Source organism: Diplotaxodon limnothrissa, linkage group LG10 (assembly GCF_057381915.1).
Source record: "Diplotaxodon limnothrissa isolate DT_005_m linkage group LG10, D_limnothrissa_male_GT1.1, whole genome shotgun sequence".
Classification (NCBI taxonomy): domain Eukaryota; kingdom Metazoa; phylum Chordata; class Actinopteri; order Cichliformes; family Cichlidae; genus Diplotaxodon; species Diplotaxodon limnothrissa.
In genome coordinates, this window is record NC_140605.1 from 19806126 (window position 1) to 19821688 (window position 15563).

The following is a 15563-nucleotide window of genomic DNA, read 5'->3' on the forward strand; positions in this document are numbered from 1 at the left end:
ACAACCGAGGGCAGGATCCTTGAAATTCAGCATAATTTCAAGGATCCTGCTTGAAACTGCTAAACTTCAGTTTGCAACGTTTCAGGTCTGAAAACAAAGATTAGAGGTAGCACATTTTAGGGAGGAAAGAAAGATAAGCTTGCAAAAGCTAACGTTTAATGTGATTAGAGCATTACCCCCCCCGAACGCTGCTAGACGCACACATGCCCACAGAGACTCAAAGATTACAAATCTTTGCTTTTTTGTATCACACATTTATAAGTCAGCCACTGTTACGTAACGACTGCGTTTGTGTGTATGTGTGAACGTAACAGAGGGAACTCGTGCAAGCGATAAAATACCTCTGTGTAGAATATTGAATTATGTCAAACTCAAAATGAGGCTCTCTGACAAATCGAAAGAGTTTGCTTTCCCATGCGCTCGCTTACAGTTTGCACATGCGCGCAGATGAAGCTCGTGGCTTTTAATACACGCATTTAACCAGCACTTCCAATATGCACAGTGATTTTCTAAAAGCGCTATCCCTTTTCAGCGTGTTTTTAATTAAAGAAAATAAAGGCTCCTGCGCATAATTTATACGATAATGGAGACTAACATTGTGGTTCTTTTTTGTGTCTTTGGAAAATTACTGAGAGCTTGCAACGCTGTTTCTTTTTCACACGTCTTTAAGTCATTTTAAAAAAATGCAACAAATGTGTTACAGGTTACCAGAACATGGCCTATTCTGTAGCATTTAATATTTACAGCCAGAGAGCAGTGACAGAAAGAAAAGTGACCTCTCCGCAATTGTCTGTGAAATCACTGACGTAGAATTCATTAGTATTTAAAGTGCTGTGCAGCTACATTTCTCAGGTTTACAGCCGAATTTTCTCCAGATTTAACGGGCAAGTCAAAGCGAGCTGGCTGCTGGATCCAGCTGCCTCGCTTTAAACAGACCACAGCCGGGTTAATCACCCATGTCCTCTCTTAAATTCATTCATGCAGTTATGAATCCGCTCTGACAGCAGCAGCTAACCTTATTGCGCAGACTACATATAAAGCTGCTCTAATATATTCCCACAGGATGGCTTCCCACTCTGTAATTTGTTGACTGCTGCAGAGGGTCTAAAGAGCAGCAATACTCTTTAATGCACTTGTAAACATACACACAGACACATGCGTGCATATGCACACACAACAGTGCCTTGAGAAAGAGTTGAGAGCGGCGCTCAGGGAGGAATAATTATAGATGGCATTGAGTTTCCTGCTCTCCTCCGTGTGCAAACGGTGTTTAGCTAAGAGGGCTTGCTTGCTCACATGTTTACGGCATGGCATTTGTTGGCAGCCGGGTCACATTAGTGTTAGACTTTGTGAATGTCTGGTCTGCAGTGGAGCAGAGAGGCTCGACAGGCAAAAAGCTGTGTCACCAATTTTCCACATAAGTAACCTGTTTCTTTATTGTGTTATTTTCAGAAGCAGCCAGGAATAGGAGCAAGGATGCTTCCGCATTCTGTTACTGGAGCTTGCACACTTTCGCGTCTCCAACGGGAGGGCATGAAAGTGTTTGCAAGCTCTGCAAACACTTGCTAAATGACTTCTTCTTCTTCTCGCAGCTCTACAAGCTCTGCAAGCTAGTGAAATGTTCACAGTGCTAATTTCTGGCATTTCAGAGTGCGTCTGGCAGTGGGTTAGGATGTAGTATTTGTATGCATGAGTAACTAGCAGTCTGCCTGGAGATATGTGTTTGTACTGTGATTACGCATGAATTGTTTTCCTCCCCTTACCTGGAGCAATTGTATTTGTTAGAGAGAATAGACTGTAATTGAATATACTTCCCTGAGCTGGCTGTGCAACCTCATTACCTTGCCCTTTTACGGAAGAGAGAAAGGCGAAGTGAGCCTCTGGGAAAAGGGGGCAGGGAAGGGAAAAATGGCAAGGGAGAGCTGAGATCTCGACTCAGGTGAAATCAGAATTAGAACAGAGAGGGAAAAGGGGAGAAATTCATCTGTAGCAGCATAGCTCAATGTAAGGTCTTACACCACCATGAGCCACCAGAACACAAGGACTGGTACTTTTCATTGATGTCCCTGAAGTGCACACGAGTCTTTTGTAAAGATTTTTTCTTCTAATTTTATGCTCTGATGTTCCAGGTGGCTTGCACATTGTTCACAAGTCCTGCAGGAATTTCAGTTCTGTGGAAATCTGGCAGCTGCACTGGCCATAGCATGAGATTTTTGCATAATTTTGATACGCAAACCATTTCAAACATTCTCAGTTGGAGTGGAAACATCTGCATCTGTCATGCATTTATTTTTTCTAATAATTTGCATTTTCCAGGAAGTACACTGAGAGAAAGAGACTTGTAAGAATAGAGAAAGCAAAGAAAAAGAGACAGAGAAGAGAGGCAAAGGCAGAAATTCACCCTTGTGCTGACATATATAAGAAGAAAGGCTTAGTTTGCCTTGTTTAACCCAGGCTAGCTCAATTCTTCTTGTTATTCCGGCCTTGTACATTTCTCCACTGTACGCTGTACAGAGCCAGAGATTGATGGAGTCAGTGAAAGAGACAGAGTGAGTGAGGTGATGCAGAGACTGCAGCAAGCATGGGAAGATGGTTTGATGTGACACAGCAATGGAAAATGGGCAGGGGTTGGGGGTGGGAGGTTGAAGTGAAGCTATCCTGTAGGTGTTATCAGGTTAAGCCGCTCACCACTGGCTGTCGCCATGGTGACACCATGGTAACTACCAGGTGTTCTACTAGGAAGGAGCAAAACCTCTCGTATGCAAAGGGGATTCCTTTGAATCTCACTTTGTGCTCATTTCTGCTTCTTTTCTGCATTTGCCTGTAACGTTCAGGTGTTTGTGTTTATAACAATCAAACAGATGGAACAGTGTGCATGTTTACCTTCAGGCATCTGCTCAAAAGCTGATGCAAATTCATGCTTTTATGATCTGTGTCATCAAAGTTGTTAAAGGTATATTTTGTGAATCACAGCCGGAAGCAGCAGTGAATTATTTCTAGCGTTTCCCAGTCGTTAAAGGTGTGTTTGTGTGAGTCTGTTTGCCTGGATGCATGTGTTTGTACACAGTGCACCTGCAAATAGATGAAAAAAAACACACACACACAACTGAAGCTTGAAATTATCTTATCTCATTATTAAGTTGATTTAATCTCTTAGAGGCACATTTACCTGTGTTTGTGCTCATTATGTTTATTGTACGTGATGTTTTGTGTATGTCATATATATATATACACATGCTTCTGTATGGCTCGTCCATGCTTAAACCTATAAGCTGATTTGGTTACGTACTTAAAGAGATCTCAGTTTCAATCCTTTGGTGTTAGCTCTGTTACATCACTCCACCCGGCTCCGTGTGTGTGTGTGTGTGTGTGTGTGTGTGTGTGTGTGTGTGTGTGTGGCACTCAGCAGAGTGGGTTTGGTAGGACACGGGGTGTGGTGTAGAAGGCTAACAGATACTTGGCACATGGAAACACACTGACAACAATGACACACGTGCTCGTGCCATGCGCACACAGGGGCCCAGCCACACAAATACAGTAAGCAAAGGCAAGCACACACCACTGAGTTCTGCTCTTAAAGGCACACTGTACCACTGCTAAACACATATCAGGCCTCTCATCTGCATCCTAGTGCTCGGCAGTTTAATTGCTCTGCAAATTAACGGTTCTAAATGTACACCCCCACGTGTGTTCAGTTCACTTGTGTATATTTTCTCGCTGGGAGCTGGTGATCTAAGGTGAGAGAAACAAAATCATGTGGCTGGAAGCAAAACACGTGTGTCCCTCTCATTTATGTGGTTTTTTTTAGATGCACAATCACATTGGTGAATAATGACCTTGTCTCTACGCGGGGCAGAGATCACCACTGAGGGGTTTTTTTTTTTCTCTCTCTGTTAAACTGCAAGTATGTACTTTTTTCAGTACAGAAGAATTCAGTGGATGTATTTTTGTAATGTGTCAGCCGAATTATCCAGTACACATAATGAGAGTTTGTATTCAGTAATAGTGAAGTTAGGTAGTCAAGGTCAAGTTTATTCAGATAGTGCATTTCCAAACAGTCCATGCTGCTTGCAGTGCTTAACAATGTAAAATGCCACTAAAATAAATAAAATGCACCGCAATGATGCAGTAAAATATAGAGTAAAAACAAATAAATAAATAAAATAAGTCAATTAAAACAACTAAAACAACAACAACAATAACTAAGACTGTTAAAACCAAAATGTTTAGGTCAACATGTGCTGTGGTAGTGTTTAAGTTACTAAGGTGCTTCACAATCTGATTTATAAATAGTATCAATCTAAAGTTACTCAGTGATTGCACATTGGAGGGGTTAAATTCTACACACAAATCCAGGAAATTAACCTAAAAAATACATACATGACATGACTGTGGAAACGTAATTAAAAACACAGGTGACTAACTACATAAACTACAGTACAAAACAAACATGGATACAGCATTTCTAATTTCAGGTAAAGGTTTAAGAAAATCTTTAATTTTAGTTGCCTGAAAAATGTCTCGCTCAAACACCTACAGGGACAAAAAAATGAGGAATGGTAAGCGAGAGACAAACTTCCATTCAATTTCAGACTTGGGAACCAAAGACAAAGAAATACAGTTTGAGGGAATTGAGAAAGCTGAAGAGGAAGTTGGAGAGACTGATGGGAGTTCATCCAACGGAAGGATGTTCCTCAGGGTCTTCATATCCTTCTTCTGTTTCCTATTAAATTACTAACTTGAAACCGTGTGCTTCCTGACCCAGCTCTATAATCTGACATATGGGACAGCTGTTTGTTTGAATCTGCATTTTTCTCTGTCTTCATTTTTTGTTTCTCACATTCACTAATGCTGTTTTTTTGTTTTTTGTTTTTTGCTTTTACCTGTGTTGCAGATAAACCTGCGGCTGATTTTGGTCAGTGGAAAGACGAAAGAATTCCTCTTCTCTCCCAACGACTCTGCAGCAGATATCGCCAAACACGTTTATGACAACTGGCCAATGGGTGAGTAGCTCAATTATGTATTGCTATTCACATCAGATACATGTGCATCGATATGCAGAGGTATGAGTCTGCTATAAATGTATGTGCAATATAAATATGAAAGCAATAACAAGTTCCTACGTTATGAATAAAATCATTGTGGTCTAAGGCAGTCGCTTACAGTACAGTGAAAAGGTTTTCACTGTACTAAGCACACCCCAAGATTCAGTAGCTTGTAGAGCCACGTTTAGCAGCAATAACACAAATCATTTTTCTGCTTGACTGTAGTCCCATTCTTCTTTACAGCATTGCTTCAGTACGTTGAGCTTTAAAGGTATTCGTGCACATCTCTCTTTAAGGTTGTCAACATTTTAATTAGTTTGAGGTCTGGACTTTGACTAGGCCATTGCAGCACCTCGATTATTTCCTTTTTCAGCCATTCTGTTACAGATTGGCTGCTGTGCTTGGAATCATCGTCCTGTTGCATGGCCCAATTTCAGCTAAGGTGCAGCTTTCAGACAGATCTAACATTTGACTCTAGAATACTTTTGTATAGAGACGAGTGCATGGTTGACTCAGTGACTCAATGACCTGATACCTGGGTTCTGTGGCTACAGAATAAGCCTACCTCTTAAGCCCTCCACCACTGTGCTTGATAGAGGGTATGGGGTAGTTGTGCTGATATAGTGTTTTTGGTTTTCACCAAACACGGAGCATTCTATTGTAGACAAACATCTCCACTCATTTAGAGGCAGCTTTGCAAAGCTAGTCTGTGCTGCCCTGTTCTTTTTAGTGAGAAGAGGCTTTTTCCTGTTTACCCTTTCAAACAAAACCATACTTGTTCGGCCTTTTTAAACTGTACTATTGTGAACTTTGACATTTAAAATGCTATCTGAGGCCTGTAGAGTATGAGATTTAGCTCTCGGGTTCTGTACAGTTTTTTTTTTTTTTTTGCATGGTCTGACGTTGGGGTGAACCTTCTGGGACATCTCCTCCTGGGAAGATTGTGGCTTTGTGTTAATACACACCTCACCAACAAACTGCCAAGACTTTTGTTTTTATGGACGTGGCAATGCACTCATGATCCATACAGCAGTACAAGGGTACTCCTGGAAGCAGTCAGGGCACACTTGTTTTTTCTCTCTTTCCTCTTTAAGATATAGCTTTTCATATATTTGATTAATTCTTACAGACATCTACAAACTTATTTTTACAGTAACCACATTTTCAAAGCTGATTGACTTTTTTTAAAAGTGAAAAAGCAGGTTAAATATATATTCTTATAATAGTAATCTGTAGCAAAAGAAAAATATCATTGTTTACCTGTCCAGCCTGCAGTTGTACTTTTTCAGTTCACTTTTTTCAGTATTGGAAGTTTTTTTTTCATGTTTGACATTTAAAAACTAAAAAATAACACGTGGAAAATGTACCTGCTCGACACCAAACAGTCAGCAACGAGCTAGCGAAGACGGTGGATGATTGTGGAGCTGCTCTAGCTTGTAATGTGCAAACAAGATTAACGGACAGTTCAAGGTTTAGGTTAACAGCAAAATTAGCATTAGAGTTGACTTTCTTTCTTACCTCATTACAAAGGTGCTTATAACACAGTTGTATTATTTATTTGATTTACATGAGAAAGATCTGGGTTTTCACATCTGCTTTATACATGTCAGATTTTAGCATCAGCTTTGGTTTTACTTACAGTTCTATATTCTTTAACATTTTTGCATTTAATATGTGGTGTTTAATAAATATTATCATTATGCAGGCACAGCTACCGAATCTCTGTAAAAACTCTAATTAAACAATTTAACTGTAAACAAATATTTGTTAATTTGCTTAGAAACTACTTGATCAGACTTATTGCTGTCAGACCAACTGCTAATTGCTTACATGCAGGTCTATATAGCAGTGTGGGGAATGTGCATATCTTTGGTGTAGGGTAATTAGAATGAACTCCTTTCAGCCTGATTATCATTGCATACAGGAATGTGGGATCACAGTGCAGCCGCTTCCTTTCTGTAATACACCCACTTGCCTCGCTGCTGCTGTGCACCAGGGTTAGAATTCATTTGATACTGCCCACCTTACGTCACCTTCAAAACTCTAGCTTTTTCCCACGGTGCCGCTAATGTACTCCAGTTTAAGAGAACTCCACGATGCATGAAAAACTACAAATTACACAGTTGGACTCGAATTCTCCTCGACAACAGAAGTTTTCCGTTCAATCCCGTCAGTGTTGGGAGCACCCTGTGTTCCTCCCAGACAACCCATCTGAACCCTGAGAGACCCGGAGCAGGCTCTCAGTCAGCAACAACACCCTGCGCTTAGCTAGAGACAAACATCTGGTGGCCAGACTCTGTTGCTGCGCAACTCCGCACTCTCGTTTCTCTCTCATTTAATGCGTTCACTTTTGTCCTTAGCTCTTCCCGAGCCACACCTCGTCTTCTTCTTTTGCCTCGGCTCTTTCTCACGTTCTGTAGGGCATCCCGCAAAGCCCAAATATTATACATTCTGCCTTTAAGGATTTAAAATAAAGGCCCTAAATGTCTTAAAATATCTTCAGTGTGGTTGTCTGTGGTTCTTCTTTTTTTTTTTTCTTTACCAGGCAGCAACTGATTTCTTTTCACTACACTGTGTTCAGCATTTTCATCACGCCGACACGACAGCTTTTTATACACAGCTTTAGGATTCTTGTATATTGTGGCTTTTGAAGTACATTAAATTGTACTTGTGAAATGTCAAATTAATACTTCATGGAAAACGAGTAAAATAAGAGGTAAAAATGAACCAGCAGGGCTCCTTTCTCTTTAACTGTCTCCTCCTTTCTCTCTGCTTTCCTACAGACTGGGAGGAAGAGCAGGTCAGCAGTCCTAACATCCTGAGGCTCATCTACCAGGGACGTTTTCTACACGGCAACGTAACACTAGGAGGTGAGAAAACACTGAAGCTACACCACCCAGAGAAAATGGCTCATTCGCTCATAGACATGCACACAAAATCACAGCCGTGCGCTGCTGGAAAGTTCTTTGCTGTTCTCATCCTTTTCCTGAGTCACAGAACAGAGGTACCTCAGTGCTCTGGACAAGCTTGCTTTGACAGGGAAAGAGGGAGGAGAGAGGAAATAGAGGAAAAAGAGGGGAAAGAGGCTGGTCAGGAAAGAGGGAAGACTGGCGTTTAAAGGAGACCTCAAGTGGTACAAAGGAGAGAGAGAAAGGAAGCGAGAGTGAAAGGCAGAAAAGGACGTCTTCTGTTGTGGAAGGCCAGTTCACTCTCTCTGGCTTTTAGGCTTTTTATCTGCCTAACCCAATTTAGACTTGACTGGTGCTTTGTGGTTAACGGTGTTACAGCGCACCCTAACCCTTCTATCTGCCATCCATCTGATAATTCCCTTATCTTTTAGCATGTTTGCACATTAACACAGAATCCTTGTTGAGTACAGACACACACATTTTAAAGCACACACACAAGTTGCCAACTATTACATGTTAACAGCAGTGTGTAGTTTTAAAAGTTATAACTATATATGAACTTATGCGAAGCGGTGAGAGATCCTGCAAATTTTCCTTCTTATTTTGTGTATTCACGACATTTCTGGGCTCCAGCCTTTAGGCAGTGGTTGTTTAACCCCATGCCAATTACAGCTGTGTGTGTAGTCTGAGGACTTTGTAAAAACCTATTGAAATAGACTGTGCCCAGCTCCAACAACGAGGTAGCAAAACTCTTATTTAAACAGAAGCAGGGTTGCACTGAACAACCTGTTATGTTATGCACCTATGGCAGTCTGTTGTGAGCGCTACCTTTTCAACTTGCTACTGCTGACGAGCACTTCTGACACACCTACCAAAGGCGAGGGCATACCACAGCGTCTCATGGAAACATTTAGATGAACCTGGAGGCACCATTTCAGACTGAATGTGCTCCTTTTCCATCTCTCTCCTCTGGTGTCTGTGTCATGGATTTTAAAAAGAGCAGCAGGTCTGTGTGTTTGTGTGGCCAAGGGCGAGGCTGTGCTACACACACACGCATGCAGGGCCGAGTGGCGTCAGTAGACAGGATGAAGCGTGCATTTATGCTGCATTCATACAAAATCCGGTGGTGCCTCACCTTCCTGCAGGGTTGTTCCAAGGCGTGTGGGTGGGTTGTGTTTTTTTTGTTTTTTAGGTTCGTTAGAGTGCTGTGAGACAATAATAAAATAATATTTTACAATCTTATTGGCTGCTTTTTCCTTGCTGATGTTGCTGATTTACTTTCAAGCGCACTGATCGACCTCTGATTTTACTCCTTTTGGCTTCTTGACCCAGGCTGCAGGCACCAAGTTGGATTATATTATCTCTTTAAGGGGTATCCAGCAGCTCATCTATTGGTTTTGGTCTATTCGGTATTACAAAGTTGTTGTTTTTTTATTGATATTTCACCTGCCTTCCTCATAGCCATTGCTTTCCATTATTTTTCATACTAACATGAATGCCTACCAATAAAGGGACAGGCAAAAAACAAAACAAAAAAAAAACCAAAAAAAAAACAATAAAGCTCAACTGATATGTTGGCAGGGCAGATATATTGGCTTATAGTAGCTAATATATCAGTATTGGTAAATTAAAATTTAAAAACTAAAGAAGAAATGGGGAAAAACACCCTTCAAACATGTTACATAGCATGTCTACCAGAGGGTGCTCTGCAACCTCCACATTTGTGTTTTCTCACTTTTGTCTGCTAACTAATCCCGTTGAACTTGAATCCACTGTATACATGTGCATGTACATACTACACTCTACACGTGTGTCAGATATTTTGTGCATTTCTTTTTTAATTAATCCTTTTTAGTGTTAAGTATCGTTTAATTTGCACCTTTATTACTGGTAATTATGTTGCAATATTATCTGCAAATAACAATAAAACTTGGAACCGGGTCGTCTTATTCAAGAGCAAGAAACTAGCCGCTCCTTGAGCCGCTTGTGAACAGTGTTTTAAATGATTCAGTTACATATGGATTCAGATTGCCAACAATTTCAAGTGATTATTATTCTGCAATCCCACTTTAATCGCATAATTTGACAATTTAATTTTCTCTATGTGTAGCTCAGCATTATCCAATCTATAATTTACACTCAGTTTCAGAAAGCTGTTAAAAAGTCATGTTATACTTCTGCTGAGTGACACTGTGCAGGCAAATATAATGTAGCGCACTGAATAACCTTTTCATCCTCTCCCTCCTTCTCTCCCTCTCTCAGCTCTCAAACTGCCCTTGGGGAAGACCACAGTGATGCATTTAGTTGCCAGAGAGACTTTGCCTGAGCCAAATTCCCAAGGTAACCAGCTCCCCGTCTCCCCTTTTTCCTTTCAGGAGGCTTTTCACACGCTGAACAACGTTAAATGTTCCGCTCCCAGCCATTATTTATTTCTGCACATGGCTTCTGTTTTAGGAGCAGCCACTAGTGCAAATAATTGGCTCCTTGAAGTGTATCCCCAAGATACAACACACTGTGTAGAGTATAGCTAATATAAATCATGCCAGAAGATTTGCTTCATTTTTTTATGACTATGACAAGCGAATAGAGTTCAAATGGACATCAAGTTCTCATACTGGGTATCTGTGAGCCCATGTGAGGAAGAATGAATCTGAATGAACTTTTGTTATGTGGAGAAACAGTTACAAAGTTAGATTTGAAGTACTCTTTATGTGAATTGTACAAAAGACCTGAGTCGCCCCTCTTTTTTTAATTTCTGGTCTTGTATGTTTTTTTTATAGTGCTCTTGAGCAGCAGTTCTCTAGGCTTTTTAAAGTTTGGTTGCTTTTTCAGTCCAGTCCTTGTACCTGACCATTTTCAGAGAAATGTTTTTTATGTTTATCAAGCCTTAAAGAATGAGCCAGCGTTTCTTTAGTTGAATCTATGAAAAATCTCAAAGACAACACAGTCTGAGAGACATAAAATAGCATGTTTGCACCAACAAGTTGATTCCCAAAGAGCTGTTAGGCAGATGTTTTTAAGGAAGTGAAACAGGGAGAAAAGGCTGAGATATGCCAAACTGCACAAGATCTTGACTGAAAACCAATGGCAATGGAGTGATGAATACAAATGTGACATTTTGTAGTTCAAATTGGTATTAATATGTACGTTGGAGGTCAGGAGAGAGGTACAACAGTGACTATCTCCAAGCATCTGTAGAATTAGATGACTGTGGAGGCTGTGTCATGGTTTGGGGCTATATTTCAGACAGTGGTGTTGGAGATCTTAGAAAAGTGCCATCAGATTTTGATCCACTATGAAGTACCAACTGGAAAGCATCTGACTTACTACATTTAATACATTTTCAGCATGGCAATGATCCCAAACACACTGCCAAAGCAGGAAAAGCATTAAAACACAAAGTCAGGAGCACTATCACTCATGAATTGGCCTCCCCAACCTTATTAAAGCAGTGTTGGATCATCCTGCCTAAGAAAGTTAAGCCTGTGGTCATACCAAATCTCGATTTTCAAGATTTTTATGCTGCATTTCCACATTTCAGTAAATTGCAGCACCAATTTCCCATTTTAACAAAATGTAAAGAAATGAGAGATGGGTTAAGACTTTTACACAACACTGTAAGTGTAGATTTCAAGAGTCTACATTTAAAAAAAAAAAAAAAAATGAGGCAATGTTGCTTCAGGTACCACTAGGAAATGTAACAAACTCAAAGAGTTTGAGCAACAGATCCAGTCTCATGAAATCCCAAAATGCTGCTCAGCTGTAGGAGATGGAGATTTAGACCTTCTTTTGAACATTTATGAGCTACATATGTTATATGGTTGTAGTATATCAAAAGTATTTCCATGCAGTGTTGCTGTATCTGAACTTGGCCTACCAGTATGTTTCTAAATCTGTCCTTTTGAGGTGATGTCTGACTATTGAGCTGAGTAACTCTGTGACAGTGCTGTGTGGGTGTTTGCTTAATCATGACGTTTGTGTGCTGTGTGTCCAGGTCAGAGGAACAGAGAGAAGACCGGGGAGAGTAACTGCTGTGTCATTCTGTAAATACACACCTCCACCGCCACCCCCTTTCATCCTTTGCATCTGTTCTCGCCCTCCATGTCCTGGACCTAATGAGCTTGTACCTTGTCCTGTAGCCTGTCTACACTGCGAATACTCATAGAGACATTTAACGAAACAAACAAACTCGCACTTTCTCTGTTTTTCCCCTTCTCCCTCATACACATGCATAGAAGGACAGCAGGCTCAGGCTGATCCAGGACAGACTTGGAGAGCAGTAAATTGATTAAAGATAGAGTTGATTCCTTTGTTGTACTTGATTTGCTGTCATAACTGAAAATGAGAAGGAACTGGATTTGCATGTTTTTTTTCTTTCTTTCTTAATGAAATCCTTTTGAAGCCTTCTGCCATACACATGCATGCACACACACATTTGCAGTAAACACACACACACACCTTGTCGAGCCATCCTCAGGCGGTCTCTTACAAGTCACCTTTCTAACTGGCTCTTTACTCTGGCCGGTTGTCATTGTAATGCAGTGCCCAAATTTGTGCGTGTGGCCTTGTTTTCTCATACAGACCGCTGAGAATTTTAACCACTAACAGCTCATCAGCATACCAACAAACGCGCACGCTCCGACTTCCTGTCCTCACATCGAGCCGCGCGTGCTTGCGTGATACCCCTTAGTGCGGCAGACAAAGCGCAGACGTGCCTGATCAGAGAACTCAAAACATGACACGCACACACACACACATAATAACACACACGTTTGTGCCCTCTTTACTGCCCTCCTCTGCATGTGCCCTTAAAGGTCGCAAGAGAGAAACGATTCCCTTTTTTTATGTCGAGAGCGACACATCCCACTCCTTTGAGCCCGCTGTATTTTAGCCAAACGAAGCCTAACAAGCAAACAAATAGAAAACAACCATTTTTTTAAGGTCTTGTTTTTCGATATTTGTTTGTTCATGATTTTTTTTTTTTTGGTGACTGTGTTTTGACAGTCCACTCATATTATCGACCGACTAGTGTTGTGATTAATGAAACATCATGCCAATTTTCTTTCCGTGACACGCCGTCGCTGTCTCACTGTGCCCCCCCTCCCTTTATTTTTATAGCAGTATTGTGAAGGATCTCTCAGACAGTTGCTTTGTAAGCACGGACATTAACTCAGAAGGAAAAGGGTCCTTATTTGTCTTAATTTGCCTCTTAAATCTGCATTAATAAGTCCAGTTTGCACAACTAAAGCATGTGCTCCTTCATTAGATTAAAACAAATGTATAAAAAGCTTTGTTTTATTTTATATTTTTCCAGTGGAAGTAATGTTCCAAACTAAGGTAACATGTGTAGAATATATTTAATATGAATCTTATATAGAAAATGACGACTTTAGATCTTGGTGATATACATTATATTGGTGTTTAGTCTATGATTGTGTATACGGTTAGCTTCTAGCCAGTTCACAGTCACTCTCTGACAATGTCTTGTGCTTAACAGCAGCAAATCCTCCCTAATCATTTATGGACTGATGGATTTTTGTTTTCTTTCTTTTGTTCTTTCTCTTTTATTATTCATTTCTTTTTCATTTGTTTATAAAGTAATATAATCCTGTTTCTTTGTGGGGTTTTGTTGTTTTTGCTTTAAAGAATCGCTTTGTAACAGCACTAGGTCTTAAAAAAATATTGTTTATATTGATCAGGGTTCAAATCTGTACAGAGATACACGTTTTCAAACCAATTGTAAATAGCACTAATGCTCTCCCCTCCCCCCCTGCAAACTTCAAAATGGAATACATCTGTAAACTAAATAAAAGTTATTGAAGTGCGCTACCTCGTTGTCATGATTTATTGCACGTGAACTGTAATGTTTTAAGCGCCACTGACTAATCATTCTAACAGCATCTTAGCTCACAGTCTGTGGGACTTTAACCAGAGGGCTGAACAAGACACCGGACTCCAATCTTCATCTTAACAACTTCAGCAAATTATTCTAAAAAGAGTTTTTCTTGTTACAGTGACTCTGGTATGTTGAATTTCACCTTGAAACTATCACTCACAGGTTAGTGTTGTAAATAGAGGTGGGCTTAAATTTAGATTCTTCAACTTCTTGGAACAAGTAAAACACATTTAGTCTCTTTTGAGCATCAATATCACAATAATTTAACAAAACTGTAAAATTTGGGATGATGGTGCTGTTAACAGAGAAGCTGCAGAGTATCCAGGTCCTGTGGCTATAAACACAAGCCCAAATCATGACTGCTCCACCACCATGCTGAAAGTTCGTACGAGGTGTTTGTGCTGATATGCTGTTTGATTTTCATTGAAGAACATTGCTCCAAAAGTCTTTTGGTTTGTCCAGATGCAGCTTTGCAAACCTAAACCATCTTGCTGTGTTTTTTGTTTTTTGAGAGAAAAGCATTTCTACTGGCCAAAAAAAACAAGCCCCGTAGTATTTTTCTAATTGTACTGCCATGAAATTTAGTGTTTAACGTGCTAACTGAATCCTTTAGACACAGCTGAATGCTCCAGATCTGCAAACTGTCCAAACCTCTGTTTTTATAGGTGTGCTCACACTTGCTGATGATCAATTAAACAAGTCCATTTAATTAGAAGCAGCTGGCTGCTACTTATCCTTATGGAAGCAGTAGGAGTGTACTTCAGATGACTCCATAGAGCGCTATGAAAACTTTTTCACATGACTGTATGATGTAGAATAGTAGAAACCAGTAGCGGGAGCCTGAATGATTTTATCTGTTTTCTGAGTCATATCAAGATATCACTTTAGACCTCCTGAAGCTGAAAGCTCCTTATTTTCATGTCTCTGTAGAAAAGATGAATGTGTACCAAGATTACACATCATCACAATCTGGTGGTGGAATCAGACAGGCGGTACAAACTAACAAGGAAGCAACACTATCACAGTACACATTGGGGGAAAAAAAAGTAAGTGAGTATGTGGGAAACATCTTGCGGTATGCTGTGATGCACAGAATTTGCACGGCTTCATTAAATATACAAAAACACATCAGGTGGGAGGTTAATCCACCAATTTTAGCAGTGGTAGAGATGTTTTAAGTGTTTAAGGCTGTGCTACACAAATAAGAAAAAAACTCAATAGATTTTACTTAAATTTGTAAAAACACTCTTGTAATAACAAAGCTGATTATTCAAAATGATGCAAAAAGTCTAATAATATAATAGCAGTGCCGCTGACACTAGAATTTTATTGTTTTACTGAAAGTTGTTGTTTCAGTAAATGATCCAAAGACGTTTTCAACTGATGTGTAAGATTGCTGCATAAGTTATTGATGCACTCTATAAAGCAATATTTTCAAATTCAACATTATTGTCAAGTCTGCAATTTGTTCAGGACGCACGCACAGGATCGAAATGTTGTTTCCTCCTTTACTTGTTTTAGTTAAATGAACTTAAATGCTTAAATGAAGTATCAGCTATAAATATGAATAATAACATATTTATAGTTGATACACGCAGTAATGATGCGCAATTATTGCTGCGTTTAAAAATCTCAGGTGTTTAAAAATGTGAGGGGTACTGCAGTTTTTTGTGTACAAAATATTAAGTATTATTAAGTATTGCAGTACATCTT

At 39.9% G+C, this 15563-nt stretch overlaps 1 protein-coding gene across 1 annotated transcript in view; it reads left to right on the forward strand.

Moving 5' to 3' along the window:
• The window catches only part of ubl3a (ubiquitin-like 3a), a 34943-nt gene extending 21168 nt beyond the window's left edge, over positions 1 to 13775 (forward strand). Inside the window, exons 2-5 of the mRNA XM_085364548.1 lie at positions 4895 to 5003; positions 7829 to 7915; positions 10217 to 10294; positions 11949 to 13775. Of these exons, the coding sequence (XP_085220674.1) occupies positions 4895 to 5003; positions 7829 to 7915; positions 10217 to 10294; positions 11949 to 12001 (327 nt within the window). The 3' untranslated portion in view covers positions 12002 to 13775. The remainder of the gene's footprint in view (positions 1 to 4894; positions 5004 to 7828; positions 7916 to 10216; positions 10295 to 11948) is intronic.
• Positions 13776 to 15563: the final 1788 nt, after the last annotated feature.